At 32.9% G+C, this 15,430-nt stretch overlaps 1 protein-coding gene across 5 annotated transcripts; it reads left to right on the top strand.

Moving 5' to 3' along the window:
- Positions 1 to 160: 160 nt before the first annotated feature.
- LOC111706574 (uncharacterized) lies at positions 161 to 12,637 on the top strand. Of its 5 annotated transcripts, none has more exons than XM_023479475.1 (11): positions 161 to 326; positions 2,432 to 3,233; positions 4,035 to 4,147; positions 4,749 to 4,799; positions 6,298 to 6,385; positions 8,111 to 8,386; positions 8,764 to 8,850; positions 9,104 to 9,181; positions 10,681 to 10,940; positions 12,081 to 12,269; positions 12,518 to 12,637. In XM_023479475.1, exons 2-11 carry the CDS (start codon positions 2,541 to 2,543, stop codon positions 12,615 to 12,617), a joined length of 1,935 nt encoding a protein of 644 aa, XP_023335243.1. In that variant the 5' UTR covers positions 161 to 326; positions 2,432 to 2,540; the 3' UTR covers positions 12,618 to 12,637. The 5 variants fall into 5 exon arrangements, with proteins under 5 accessions (XP_023335243.1, XP_023335238.1, XP_023335242.1 ...); XM_023479470.1 differs by having other exon boundaries at positions 2,334 to 3,233; XM_023479474.1 differs by having other exon boundaries at positions 2,334 to 3,233; positions 12,081 to 12,267; positions 12,515 to 12,636.
- The last annotated feature ends 2,793 nt before the right edge of the window (positions 12,638 to 15,430 follow it).

Raw genomic sequence — 15,430 nt, 5'->3', positions numbered from 1 at the left:
CTGCTCTGTGTATTGTTTTCATTATTGATAAAACATGATAATATCCATTACAAAGAAGACGACATATTTAACAACACAAAGAATGATATCTAAATCTGAACTAGAAAGATTCCGCAACTGAATTAAAGAAAAATCAGCGGTATTGGCGCCCGCGCATTTGTTTATTTTCCAAATTTTTTAAAACTGAACATTTTTATAGCATGTCCAAACTGGGGGTTCAAGGGGGAAAATTGTTATCATTCTGAACAGTTCAAAACATTTGTTTAATGAAGCTGCTACCTCAGACCAACCAAATAAAACCTTTAAAAAAAAATATTTGTCCTAAGGTAAGATTTTCTGATCGAACTGGTTTGTTGTTTTGCATATGTCGATAAACAGACATACATGATAATCTAAAAGGTAACTATATAATATGTTTCAGTATGAACAAAAAATTGTATTCCTTGAATTTTTCAGAAACTTTGTCTCAGTTTAAACATTTTGTCCAGATAATTCAAAATCAGTGAACAAAACATCAAAGTCATGGAATTTTCACTATAACATTAAGTTCAAGCTAAAATTACTTATGGGTAATTTCCAAGAGAACGATTTTTGGCCCCCCCCCCCTCCTATCAATTTTGTACATGGATCTTACAGAATGTCCGTTCAAATGACGTATTTTGGGGGACTATTACTTGGCTGCCAGTTGTCTCATGCAAGCTTATTATCTGAAAGATATATAATTAGGACGCATTCGTCATCTGATCGACAATTGTTCGGTTGAAAGGGAATGGCCTCAGGGAAGAATCTGGCTGGTTCATACAGTACAAAGGCATTAAGGGCTCAAAGAAACATTCAACTCTGGGAATAGGAATAAAGAGCCAGTCGCACTGCTTTTCAGATAAGTTCGGTGAACCTTACACACACTCTTTTGGTACAGACACACAACATGACTACAGTCAAGGAATTTGCAGAACAATGTTGTCAATTATAATTAAGCTTGAATAAAGACTAGTTTATTGTAAACTTTAATCAAATTATATTCTTTGCATGAAAATTTGGCTTATTAGGTTGACTTAAATATATAAATAATATACTACATGCATATTAAACTTATTTTAAATAAACTATTAACAATAAACAAATGTACTCTCCTAGACTGTACAAATAGCGAGATTCGCATGTACTGAGGCCGTTCCTCCCATAAACTATATTGGTCGACAACTTGACGTCTCCTATATTGGTCGTCAAATGTACGGAGAAATATCTATCTATCAGATAAGAATTTAGCATGAGACATCTAGCGGCCAACATATCGTCCCCCAAAGTACGTTAACTACACAACCACTTTCTATGGAGAGAACGGGCTCTGTACCTACAGTAAAACCTTCGGTTCGGTAAACTTTACACACACTCTTTTTTTAAAGACACACACACATGACGTTTCCTCCCCCTGATTCAACTTTAGTTGTTATCTTCAAATAGATAAGACAAATAAATCAGTCGCACTTTATTTTTTATCGATTTTTAGGTCGGTTTAAAAAAGACACTCGATAAAGTTGGTCATGTGACTGCAGTTTTCGGCCCCCTAGTTTATCCTAGCCGCAGCGCTCAGCCCAGAAAGAGTCTTAACCCATCCTAACCCTAAGCATATACTAACTTTGTTGAAAATTGTTAAAATTGAATGTAGGTCTTGGCTGCAGCGCTCGGCTCTTTAGCTTGTCCTAGCAGCAGCGCTCGGCCCTGAAATTGTCCTAACCTGTCCTAACCCTGAAATAATACAAAATAAATATTTTTTTTTGAAAATAGTAAAAATCTAGGTCATGTAAAAAATTTATAGGAGGGGGGGGTCCAAAAATCGTTCTCTTGGACGGACCCACCGTTTGATATAAGAATTAATAATTTTTTAAAAATATCTAGAGCTGTAGCGTTTATTAAGAATGTTCAAAGTACGTTTTTGTAAATTGAATAATAATCGCCAATGCATTTGGATTTTTATTACTTCCTCCCGGAAGGTTTCTGTGAATGTTATCTCAGATTTGTGCACTGTAATAGACTTTATTAATAAATATTGCATTGATTTTGCCATTAAGGATTGTAAACATATTTTCAAATGGCCTTTAATTTACAGAGTGGCATGTCTGATCCAGTATGAATCAAATATCCTTGTTTATTATATTTTGAAAAATGGATACTTGCACATTACTATACTGCAGGAAAACATGGGGAAATTATTAGAGTTTAAACCTTTCAACTATCTTTCATATTATTGATTAGAAAAAGGTTTCGAGGGTACCTTTCGTAAATCGGACATGCCCTTTTTTGACAGTCCCTTTCAACTGCAATAATTTCAGTTTTAAACAATGTCTGATGGAAGTGGTTTGCGGGAAGGAACTGGATTAGACGGAAGCAAAGAGAAAGGAAGTGAATTTAATACTATTTACTTCTACAGAGGAAGAGGAAGAATAACAGGAGGAACAAGTAGGGGAAGAGGAAAAAGGGAAAACGATGGAGGAGAATCAAGTAGAGGAGGCAGAGAAAGGGGAAGAGGAAGAGGAAGAATGGATAGAAAAGATGGAGGAGAATCAAGTGGAGCAGGTGGAGGAAGGGGAAGAGGAAGAGGATCAGAAAGAGGAAGATCAAGTGGAAGGGGAATATCAGATAGAGAAGACGGAGGAACTGGAAGAGGAAAAATCTATGAAGTATCAGAAGAAGGAAGAAGAAAAACAGGAGAAACAGGAAAAGGAAGATCAAACGGACGAGGACAAACAAAGGGAAGAGTAAATCAAAATGGGGGAACAGAAATATCAAATAAAGGAACCAAAGGAAAGAGATCGGATAAAGAAGATAAAGGAATGTCTAGAGGAGACAGAGGAAAGGAAAGAGAAGGGTCGGCTGGAGGACCTGGAGAGACCAGTGCATTTATAAGAACATTAGTTGGACGACTTTTGACAGGAAGATTTGACGATGGAGGAGGAATTAAGATAAGTGGAGATGAAGGAGCTCAAAGCAGATTTGATGTAACAGATAGGAGAGAAAATGTTAAAACGAGTTGGCCATCTGAGGCCTCCGCTGTCGGAGGAAAAGGAGAAATAAGGTCCGCTGTTGGAGGAAAAGAAGAAATAAGCTCCACTGTCGGAGGAAAAGGAGAAATAAGCTCCACTGTCGGAGGAAAAGGAGAAATAAGCTCCGCTGCCGGAGGAAATACTAAAACTACCAGAAGAAAACTGAAGATTAAGAAGAAGATTGTTAAGGTTAGAAATAGCTTATTTTGGATTTATAAAAACCAATATTGGATAAAAAGGATCAAGGGGGCGACATTGCATGTCTCTGATCTCCTGTAATTATCAGAAAACAGTGGAATGATTGTCGTCTTCTATCTTTCTTCTGGTTATAAAATGTCGCCTAAAATGTTATGATTTAACAAAAAAAGGTTTAGTTTTTAAAATCTAATTTTTGACAGGATCACCTTGAAACTTTTTCAATTTTCTTTGAAGTATATTGAAGGCCGATTAGTGTTTCTAAATTAACTATAATTTTATTTGTTATTTGTGATAAATATATAAAATTTACAAAATTGTAAATCTCTTGTAAAAAAATATGAGTAAACTTACAGGGTTACCCACAAATGATGAAACTCAAAAGACGACCTGAAACTCTTTAAATTTGACAATTCCAAGGTTAAACAAAGTCTTGCATACAATCTTTTAATGACTTTTTTTAATGATTTAGCAAAGAAAGAAAAATTTTATGGTTGCAGTGAATAATAAAAATAAGGAAATATAAAGGAATTTGATTCTGTACAGTCGTCTCTGAAGTCTCATTCTTTGTGCGTAACCCTGTATGTCACAATTATGTCAAAATGGAAAATTTGAAATTTTTCCGTCTTTTCAGTTTTAAATATGGTTCTTGCATTTTTATAGATATTTCCGTGGTAGTAATTAAATATTGCATGATTCGTTGGGAACCTACATACTACATAGCTAAAGAAAGAAAAAAGCTAATATTATTCTATTGTTTGCTGGTCACCACCGTAGCTTGTCTGCAATGTTTAGGAACCGTACTACAAGCGGGCCAGAGTTGTCCGGAAACCGCCGCGATCTACACTGCTGATAGACAAGGACACAAGCAAGTTTATGGTAGTTTGGAAAAGACGACGTCTCCTCAGGAATTTCATGTGATGTTAAATTTGATTGAAGAAGATTTTAAATCGTCTTCAATCAACGCTGCAAAGGGGGCGAATATATAAGGAGGCTGTGGCCTAAGGGGGAGGCAGGGGAGACGAAGAACTAAACCTTCCATTAAATAGATCTTAATGTTGCTATTTGTAATATACCATTCCTATAAGTATTAATTCCCTTTAAAGATAATTTTCTAATCGATAAAATTCGAATGAATTTCTCTCCGTTAAAGGGACTGTAACCTTGTTTTAATTGGACCCTTCATTAAATTGGCATGTCCGATTAACAACAGTACCCTTGAAACATTTGTCTAACCAAGTTTGACAAATTTCTTTTTGAAAACTGTTTGATTCCATTTGTGTTTCTCTTCAAAAGTGTCTTATGCATTTATTGTTTCAGAAACAATTTGGCAATTATCGGAATTAAACACTTTTTCAGTCTAAAAAGGTGCAGACATTATTAAATAGATCAAGGTTTCAAGGGCACCGTTTTTAAGGTCATGTAAAACTCCGATTACATCTCCTTTAATTAGTTAAAACCCTAATCCAAACCAAAGCTTGGATGTTGTATTCACATGGGAAAATGTAGGTATCGAGTAAAGGCTGAACGAACCCTACTCCAAAAGAAGAAAACTTACAGGCAGGCCAATAGCTTCTTGAACAGAAGTCCTTGTGAAGTTATTTTTTATTCTTAAATTCTTAAATTCAGAATTGATAAAGTGGTATGTCCGATCAAGAATTCATGAGATATCAATCACTTTCTTTTTGAAAGTTGGTTATTATCAATTGTGTCTTCAATGTAAGGAGGGGTGGAAGGCCAGCCACAAAAATTTCTCTTCCGAGCCACATTCTCCTCATTTTCTCGTCCGAGTCACCTCGGAATCCTCGTCCTTCGATTATTTTGTGTTAAACAGTTTCCAATTCTTGAAGATAAAACTATTTTTAAAAAATCTGACCACGTTAGGCCATAAATGGATAGACTAAAGTATTGCAATGATTATATCATGTTGGAATCTTCAAACTCATGAGAATGATGTCAAACTTTATTTAGGTAAAACTTAAATCTCTTCTGCCTCCGTTATGACTAACCTTCGTGATATAAAATAAATAGCAAAATATTCGGCATACCTCTGCCTATAATTTTCCCCATGGAACCACCCGGAAAAATTCTATGGTTTTCACTATAGTTAACAAAAAAAAATTGAAATTCTATAAACTTGGAATTATTTGCGGCATTCTACACCAGGAATATCTGAAAATGTGCGTAAAAAAGGTGAACATTTTTGAAGACATTTAACTTGAAATCTTAAATTCGATTGAAACTTTTTTCTTGATTAAAAAAAAAAAATTTGATATATTATTTATGCCCTAACGTGGTTTGATTCTTAACAAATCTTGGAGGATTAGACACTTAAAAAAAATAATATTAAAAGGACGAGGATTTCGAGGTGGCTCGGACGAGAAAATGAGGAGAAAGTGACTCGGACGAGAAATTGTTGTGGTTGACCGTTGTAAACTGGACATGTTCCTCTAAACATCTAAGTTCATTTAAAATTAAAACTAATTAAGAATTTATCAAATTAGAAAAATATTGGTTTAAATTATCAGTGTCTAAACGCAGTCTTCATATATTTGAATTTGCGGCAGGTTTTGTTTGTTTTTGACCTAATTGACAATTTTTAGAGGACTTTTCTACCATTTTTTGAATATATTTCTACGACATTGAAAAGTATACATTAAGATTTTTTTTCAACTTTACGCTCGTGATGCTTTAGGACCCAACAAGGTCTTGGGTAGCCATGGCAATGTAACCCTTCATATATTTATCATCCCTAATAAACGATTATATATTTACACATATTATATGCCTTAACTTTCCTCTGGGTCTTGTGTATCCTTGGCAATCTAATTTTGCCTTCATATATTTATCATCCCTAATACATGATATGATTACATATTTATCTCTTTACAAGAGAGGGAGGCAATAGGTATGCAATAATTAGGAGAAAATATTACACTGCCTTAACTTTCCTCTTGGTCTTGTGTATCCTTGGCAATCTAATATTGCCTTCTATATTTATATCATCCCTATTGCCTCCCTGTAATGTATAGATGTTTAATTTTTATATTTTATTAAGAACCGAGTGGAAGGTGCGGAACAAGTTTGGTATCCGAGAATGTAATAATCAAGTCACAAGATGGAAGTTTATTCTAAACTCAGATCAGGTTAAATATTATTTTTTAAATTTGGGTCTTCCAGACTGACATCAGAAACTTCAAAGCTGTGTAACGTTTTTGTTTTGAATGATATCGTCCAAATTTCAACTACAGTTTTTGAAGAATAGTTAGATCTAGAAATAGATACGTTACTTTGTATAAATATCGATATTTCTCTGATAAAAGTATAAACAAAAACTTTGACCTCGGTTTAAATTTCGTAATTTTTTGTTTCCATGTTTATTAAGTAGTTATTTATAATTATCAGAATAGTTTACATTGTGTACTTTGTTTGTTACTAAGTAGCAAGCATAAGAACATCTTGTAAAAAAAACAATATCTGGAATTTATTACGTTGTCACTGAAAATATACTGTTTTTAAAGATAAAAAACATGCTTTTTGATTCAAAAAATAGATTTTGCTGAATGTACCTGATTCAAATTCACAAATTCATACAAAAATGTTAAACAAAAATTAAAATTACAATTATAACAATTATTTTTTAATGTAATAATCTTTAATATAAAAAGTTTTAAAATTCAGTGATGGTGATGGACCAAACCTCTGTAGAGTAAAAAAATAGATGTTAGTTCCACATTTATTGAAAATATATTTCTTATTTTCTATAGTTTCTTATTTCACGAAATCCACAGTGTTATTTCAACTCATGAACCCACTAGATCTCTATCAGGGACGAAGTATAGTAAGATTTCTGGAGGTATTCTCAAGGTGGGTTAAGTAAGAAAACCTTTTAGTCCTGGGCTGGGTTAAACAACCAAATCTAATATTATACGGGTTTGCTTTGCAGTTAAACAACCGGACCTGATATTCTCCGGATTAAGTTGAATAGCCGAACCTGATAATCTCCGGGTGGAGTTAAATAACCGACACTGATAAACTCTGAACTGGATTAATTAAGTAGACCTGATATTCTTCGGTTCATGGTTTAAGCAACTAAAACCTGGTATTTTCCTAATTGGATTTACTAAATAAAACATTCTTCGGGTTGGGTTGAATATCCAAACCTGACATTCTTCGGGTTGGGTTGAAGAAATAAATATAATATTCTCTTGATTAGAATGAACAGTTTTTCTGCTAAAAGTTAACTTTTTCATGAATGCTCAGCTAACTCAGTTTTCTGAAGCATGTGACAGGTATTTATCATTGAAAAACACTTTTTTTCTCGAAACCTTGAAAGATTCCACAGGTTTGTTTATTTTTAACTCCAACACAGGGTGCTCTTTTGCTTGCTACTTCGCAACAACAAAAATACATAATAAATTACGAAAATCAAAGAAGTACCTTTTTTTTAACCGAGGTCAAAATTTTGTTTCCTATTTTTAACAGAGAAATATTGATATTGATGTAAAGAAAAATTTATTACTTTTTATAGATATAGATATATGTATTCTTTAAAAGCCGTTATTTTTAAAATAAAAAAATTCACAGCTTTGAAGTTTCAGAGGTCAGTCTGGAGGCTGATATTTTAGAGGCTCACAACTCACAAACCGAATTAAAATTAAAAATATAATTTCTATGAACTCATACTCTAGCTTGCAGGTATAGTTTTAGAAAAACTGGAATTTTATGATGTATATTGTATATATACAACATCATTTTTTGTTTTTTAGAACCCGTTAATTCCACTCATACAGGTGCAACTTTAGGAAAGATGTTGGGGGGGGGTGTTATCTCTCTTATATTGTTATTGTTTATTCCTTATCATTATTCAGGGGCGGCAGGCAAAGGAGAGTAAAATTCAGCTAATTTATTCTACCAGCAGAACGGCTCCCGCTCCCAGAATACCGACTCCCGCTCCCAAAATACCAACTCCTGCTCCCACGTCCAGACGTCCAGCTTTACGCAGAAGAAAAACAAAGAAAGCCCCGAAACCCCGTAAAGTTCAAGTTCCACGGTGGCGGTATAATGCAACAATTCCACGTTATACATCATATGAAGTACGTAACACAAGTCTCTGGTCTCTGGAATTTGGAATGTTCTTCACGCAGGAAAATTTGAGCAAACTTGGGATTTGATTTATATAAAAGTTTAATCATGATTTATATAAAAGTTTAATCATGATTTATATAAAAGTTTTATCAAGATCTATGTAAAAGTTTAATCATGATTTATATAAAAGTTTAATCAAGATCTATATAAAAGAAAATCGAATCGAGCTTTATAGATAATGTAAATTTAACAATAGTGAATGACTGTTAGTATAGCGTAAGAATTTATGAGCGATCGTTAGAACACACTAATTTTAATTAGGGGGATGGGAGCTATTATTAGCAATTTATTTTCACCATTCAATCCCCTTTCTTTTGCATTCGGTTTTTGAGGGGCAACCTATATTTTCAGGATACTAGCTTTAGTTTTATATAAGATGGACACATTTATCAAGACCTTCGCAGGTTTAGCTACCTGGGAGAAATTGGAGACACTGAAATCAATAATTGGGAATTGTAGTCAGGAATTATGGAATTCAATTTTAATTTTTTACATTGAAAATTTGTTTCCCCCATTTGAATTGGACTTTTTTATTAAATTTATTTTTGTTCTCTCTCTTTAGTCCAGAGCTAGAAGTTTTTCCCCTATTAAAAATAATTATGCCATAAACATATAATTAATTCGAAGCCTATTCACAGAAGCTTTTAAACTATCAACTATCAAAGATTTAATAGTCAAGGATTTTGGCCAGATTTATTTAATTGATTCCATCCTAGATGGAGCTAGAGAGCTTTCTAGAATGGCTGGAAACCTATGTTCTCCTTTTTCCTACTTCAACGCTAGTAAGAACCAAGGTTATAATGCAAGGAAATTTATTTCAGAGGTGTACGCATCTTTCGTTCTGCACTAGACGGATGTCAAAGCCTTACATGGGATTCATCTTTCACATAAAACATCAATGAAATATTCTGGTCATAGAAAACTTTTATGTGAATTATCAAAATTTTCAAAATTTAATGCTTTTAACTTACTCGGATACTGAACAAACACTGATTCACCCATTCTTGTTTACAAATTCCGCCCAGAGAGAAATGGTTTCAATATGTACAGTGTACACAGTGTATACGCAACTGCAATTAACTTTCCTTGCATTATAACCCTGGTAAGAACAATCATACAGTGGAAACCAATTAAATTCTCACTCAGAAAACCATAGATTTGGAATACGACATCCAGGCAATCTGATGTTTATTTGTTTTAGCAAATTGTTTTACTAGAAGTTGAGAAATTAACTTATTGTAACGGGCTTGTGTAATGTGTATACAATGGCTGGGTTTGATGTTCATCGAATTATTTCAAATATAACTCGAATCTAACATATTCATCCTTCTAGGTTTTATTTCTCAAAATATGTTTTTCAATAAATTAAATTATCAAACTCAAAGATATGACAAGAAAAGATCTTGAATAAAATTGAATAAAATGCAATGTTGAAATATATTTTTACTAACCCATGTGCACTTGGAAATCTCATTTTTCCCCTTAAATTACCCCCAAGAGAGCAAAGAAAATTGTGAAATCTGAACTCACAGGAAAAATGTTTTATTTAAAGAAAATGGCAAAATATCATCAAAAACCAAAAATGTTGCTGTTTCAACACAAATTAAAATTGTTGAATAATAAAAAATTAACAACAATTTCCAAGTTTCAGCAAAATAGGAAAAATTGTTTGAACATTTTTTAATAAGGGTTTTCCAATAAACTTGGGAATTCATTGACGAATTTGAGATCGTCTTTGTTAAGAATTAGCTTTGTAATACCTGATTTCAAAAGGCATAATATTATTATGTCTGCTAGAGTTTATTTTATAAAAACGGTAAATGGCTGTAAAGATGTGTTTATAATGCTATATCATCTGCAAGATGGACAGTAAAGACGGACTAGTTTACTCTTTTTGTATTCTGTAATTTTGTTGTTTTACGTAGTAAAATCCACTGCACAGACTGTACAACCGTAAATATGCATTCAAAACATAAACAAACAAATTGTAAACATAGCAGACGAAAATCTTACGGATTACAACTTTCTCAGTAGGTATCATTATACTAAATCAGAGAATTATTTAAAAAGACGATATTTAGATCGTCATTTACTTCCCATGTTTATTGGGACATTCTGTATGTAAAAAATAAGTTAATATTGAAGAAATGTTCATTATGGCCTGGATCCGAATCCATTTTTTTCTGGGGCTGATCCAGGATCCGGATCCGCATCAAAATGAAATGGATTCAAAACACTGCCATTTTTCTGAACCCATCATGCAATAAATTTTGTATCAATTTTACATGTTCAGGTGGAATCAGAATTGGAGCAACAACAAGAAGAAAACAAATGCTTTTTTTGCTCGGAAGCTTTTTCAAGTTCTGTCCAGATGAAACAGCATTATGCAGATAATCCTACGCACAATGCGTACAGATGTGATCATTGTGAAGAGATTTTTACTTACCGCAAGGATTTGAAGAAGCACATGAATCAGTATAATAGTGGGACCGAGTGCAGTGTTTGTGATTTAGACTTTAAAAATCCAATTTCACTTTACTTTCACAGCCACAGGTAGATTTAGTTCTGCTGAGAATATCAAAATATTATATTATAATACATAAAAAGAAAATGTGCCCAAGATTGTACAAGAAAAGTAGTGCAATTAGCCAAAGATAGTTTAACTAAGTAGATATCTTTAATATTGCTCCTTTAACCCCCCCCCCCCCCCCTAGGGCAGCCATATAAAAATTGTTTAAGGCTGCTGAAACTACATTTTTTCTGTTTTCTGTATGGTGTAATAATATGCGGGTTGAGAGGGGGGGGGTGGAACTCCATTACCCCCGCTGAGTGAAATTAGGGGGGGGATGTATTTAAACCAGTATCCGGGATTTCCAAAATGATATAAAACATTGTTCACAGTCAAAAACTAAGGACTTTCTGACAATTATGGTAAAAAAAATAACAAATGTCCTTACACCCATTCAATTAAAGGCAATTTTTGAATTTTCAGAACACGATGAAACGTATTTTTTTAAATGCTTTTAGGATTGCCATTTCTGAAGATATACGATTAAATAAGCACATTTTAGAAACATTACATAAACCATACAGAAACCAGCACAAGCATAAATAACAATATTTTAAGTTGTCAAGGTGTTTGTCTTGGGGTGTAGCAAAAAAATCTACAATTTTTCATCTAATTTTGCTAAAAAAATTGACAAAATTTCAAATAATGTAATTTTTTACAACGTTTTCTTTTTGAACAGTATTTAGGATTTTAAAAATGATATAATGCATTATTCTAAGTTTAAAATTGAGGATTCCGCAAAAATGTTAGCACTTAAAATAAATAATGTCCAAAGAATCATGTCTTTTTTTCTGGTGGCACGTGATGTAATGGTCAAATAAAGAAATAGATTTTTCTTTATTTCATATATATATATAAATTCCCCTGAAACTTTTATTGTCTTTTTAACTCTCTGTGTTAATTGAGCCTATCTAGATATGAAAAAATAGCTCATTTTCAAAATTGATGAATAGTCCATTTTTTGTGTGAAAAAGTCATAAAAATCTGAAGAACCTTATTTTATTATTTATTGAAAACCGTAAATTAGAAAGCCAAGTATTCTCTGATATCTAATGTATATTGATATTTCCTTTTTCTTAAAATTTTACATTAAATAAAAATATTTAATAATTAATTATGTTAAGGGATCACAAGGAAAAACAAATTGCCTGTGATCAGTGTGACATAACATTTTGTTATGCCTACGATCTAAAGATGCACATAATGTCGTCCCATGATTGTATTCTGTTATCTTGTGATTTCTGCTCAAAACAATATCTTTCTCAACAAGTTCTAGATGCACATGTTCAAGAGGAACACAAGAAACAAAAAAGGTATTTAATATTTAGCCTTATAAGTCAATTTAATTGTTAAAGCGAATAAAGGAGTAAAACTAGTGATATTCTAAAAGAATAAAGGAGTAAAATTATTTTGATTCTTTGTTCTGAGAAATACAGCTGAACATTCTATAATTTGAGTAAATAAATTTTTCTCAGCCTTATCTCCCAAATTATACAAAGAAAGCTCCCTGAAAAATTGCTGCCGAAATCTTTCTTTTTAATTAATAATTATTCTATTTAAGGAAATATTTGCGAAAAAAGAAAGATGGTTTAAAAACTGAACTCACTAAAACTAAGAAGGAATTCTTTTGTGATTACTGCGGAAACTACTACACAAAGTAAGTTATTAGAAAAAGACATAAATAATTCAAATTGTAAATGATATGGGAGAACATTATTTAGGGGTTATTTCTTCCCTTCAAAAAATCATCTTTTCTTCTGAAGCTTTTATTTCTTATTTTTAGTTTTCGTTAAGATAATGATTAATAGATTTTTGAGTTTTTAATATTATTTTTGTTTTAAAATCAGAAAAAAAATATTTCCTGTTTTTAACCAGTTAATAAAGAAATTGCATTGCATCAAACTTAAGTTTTTTCATCCCTAAAATATATCCTCTGTGGGCACTTTTAATTTAGGATCATTGCTTCAGCTCTTCATTTCAGTTATCCCTTCAGGGTACGATTACCATGCGGGATATCGAATAAAGATTAAATTATCGAGAAAGCAATGCATTGATCTCGATATCCACAGTACAATAGTTTTTGCCTCTGATAGTATTAACCTTTCATATTTCATATATTTCCAAATTGTAACAACAAATATTAAATGTTTTAACCATAGTATGTATTTCAAATGAAAGCTAGGAACTAGAGAATACAGTGGCAGCAACAAATCTAGTGTTTGAACTTCTAATGACCTACAATGACCTTTAATAACCTCCATGAAAATATTTAAATATGGCTTTAGGCATGTCAAACCAACAATAGTAACCACCAAAGAATGGAGTAGCAGCAACAAATCCAATGTTTGACTTTCTAATGATCTCTAACGACATGTAAAGCCTATGAGATTATATTCTGCTTATGGAACCTAGCTTAGCTGGGGACCATTAAAGCCTATGAGATTTTATTCTGCTTATGGAACCTAGCGTAGCTGGGGACCATTAAAGCCTATGAGATTATATTCTGCTTATGGAACCTAGCGTAGCTGGGAACCATTAAAGCCTATGAGATTTTATTCTGCTTATGGAACCTAGCGTAGCTGGGGACCATTAAAGCCTATGAGATTATATTCTGCTTATGGAACCTAGCGTAGCTGGGAACCATTAAAGCCTATGAGATTTTATTCTGTCCCTGTAGTCTCCCAGATATTCTGGAGAAAACAGTGTTGAAGTTATCTACAGAGAGCACAAACAAAACCTTCGACGCTATACTTCCTGGTTAAGGATGACTATATTCCTGTTGAAGGATAACTATATTCCTGTTGAAGGATAACTATATTCCTGTTGAAGGATAACCTTACTCCTGTTGAAGGATAACTATATCCCTGTTGAAGGATAACTATATTCCTGTTGAAGTATAACCTTATTCCTGTTGAAGGATAACTATATTCCTGTTGAAGGATAGCTATATTCCTGTTGAAGGATAACCTTATTCCTGTTGAAGGATAACCTTATTCCTTTTGAAGGATAACCTTATTCCTGTTGAAGGATAACCATATTCCTGTTGAAGGATAACTATATTCCTGTTGAAGGATAAATATATTCCTGTTGAAGGATAACTATATTCCTATAGAAGGATAAATATATTCCTGTAGAAGGATAACTATATTCCTGTTGAAGGATAACTATATTCCTGTTGAATAACTATATTCCTGTTGATGGATTACTATATTCCTGTTGAAGGATAACTTTGTTCAAGTTAAAGGATAACCTTATTCCTGTTGAAGGATAACTATATTCCTGTTGAAGGATAACTATATTCCTGTTGAAGGATAACTATATTTCTGTTGGAGGATAACTATATTCCCGTAGAAGGATAACTATATTCCTATTGAAGGATAACTATATTCCTGTTGAAGGATAACTATATTCTTGTTGAAGGATAACTATATTCTTGTTGAAGGATAACTATATTCCTGTTGAAGGATAACTATATTCCTGTTGAAGGATAACTTTAGTCCTGTTGAAGGATAACCTTATTCCTTTTGAAGGATAACTATATTCCTGTTGAAGGATAACTATATTCCTGTTAAAGGATAACTATAGTCCTATAGAAGGATAAATATATTCCTGTTGAAGGATAAATATATTCCTGTTGAAGGAGAACTATATTCCTGTTGAAGGCTAACTATATTCCTGTTGAAGGATAAATATATTCCTGTTGAAGGATATCTATATTCCTGTTGAAGGATAACTATTTTCCTGTTGAAGGATAACCTTATTCCTGTTGAAGGATAACTATATTCCTGTTAAAGGATGAATGAATTCCTGTAGAAGGATGAATGTATTCCTTTAGAAGGATGAATGAATTAATTCCTTTAGGATGAAGGAATTCCTGTAAATGGATGCATGAATTCTTGTAGAAGGATGAATGAATTCCTGTAGAATGATGAATGAATGCCTGTTGAAGGATTAATTAATTCCTGTAGAAGAATGAATGAATTCCTGGAGGATGAAGGAATTCCTGTAGAAGGATGAATGAATTTGACTTAGGTTGAAAGTGTTCCTGTTTTTCATGTAAATGACTCTAGGCAGAGTAAAATCATTAACATGGCCAGGTCTGGCAATCTCCAACTAGGAAATCGTATGAAGAATAAGTATGGAAACCAGTGGAAGGTGTGTCCAGTATGTAGTGAAAATGGTCCAGATGTTAGGCCAAATGAAGCGCACGTGATACTCGAATCCCCAGCAACGAGCGAGGAGAGAAAGAAGGCTGGACTAGTCAACTATATACAGCAGTACTCGGGGAAGGCCAACAAATACATCCTGAGACGATAACTGGGACAGGATGGTTGTGGGAGACTGAAACTTCTAAACCGAGCTCGTGACATACATACTATAGTAGAAAGATAGATGATTCAAACCCAACATATATTATATTATATTAATTTATCAATTATAGTAATAATTGAACAAAGTAATATTTAAAACCAAA

This window comes from Eurytemora carolleeae, unplaced genomic scaffold (genome assembly GCF_000591075.1).
Source record: "Eurytemora carolleeae unplaced genomic scaffold, Eaff_2.0 scaffold735, whole genome shotgun sequence".
In the NCBI taxonomy this organism is placed as follows: Eukaryota; Metazoa; Arthropoda; class Copepoda; order Calanoida; family Temoridae; genus Eurytemora; species Eurytemora carolleeae.
The sequence above is the reverse complement of the archived record's forward strand: the minus strand, read 5'-3'. Positions and strand labels throughout refer to the sequence as shown.

Coding starts and splice junctions, on each gene's coding strand:
- LOC111706574 (XM_023479470.1), top strand. CDS start 2,343: ATGTCTGATGGAAGTGGTTTGCGGGAAGGAACTGGATTAGACGGAAGC. Junction 4,148..4,748: donor AAAAGACGACGTCTCCTCAG/GAATTTCATGTG, acceptor GGGAAAATGTAG/GTATCGAGTAAAGGCTGAAC. Junction 8,387..8,763: donor TTGGAATGTTCTTCACGCAG/GAAAATTTGAGC, acceptor GTTTTATATAAG/ATGGACACATTTATCAAGAC.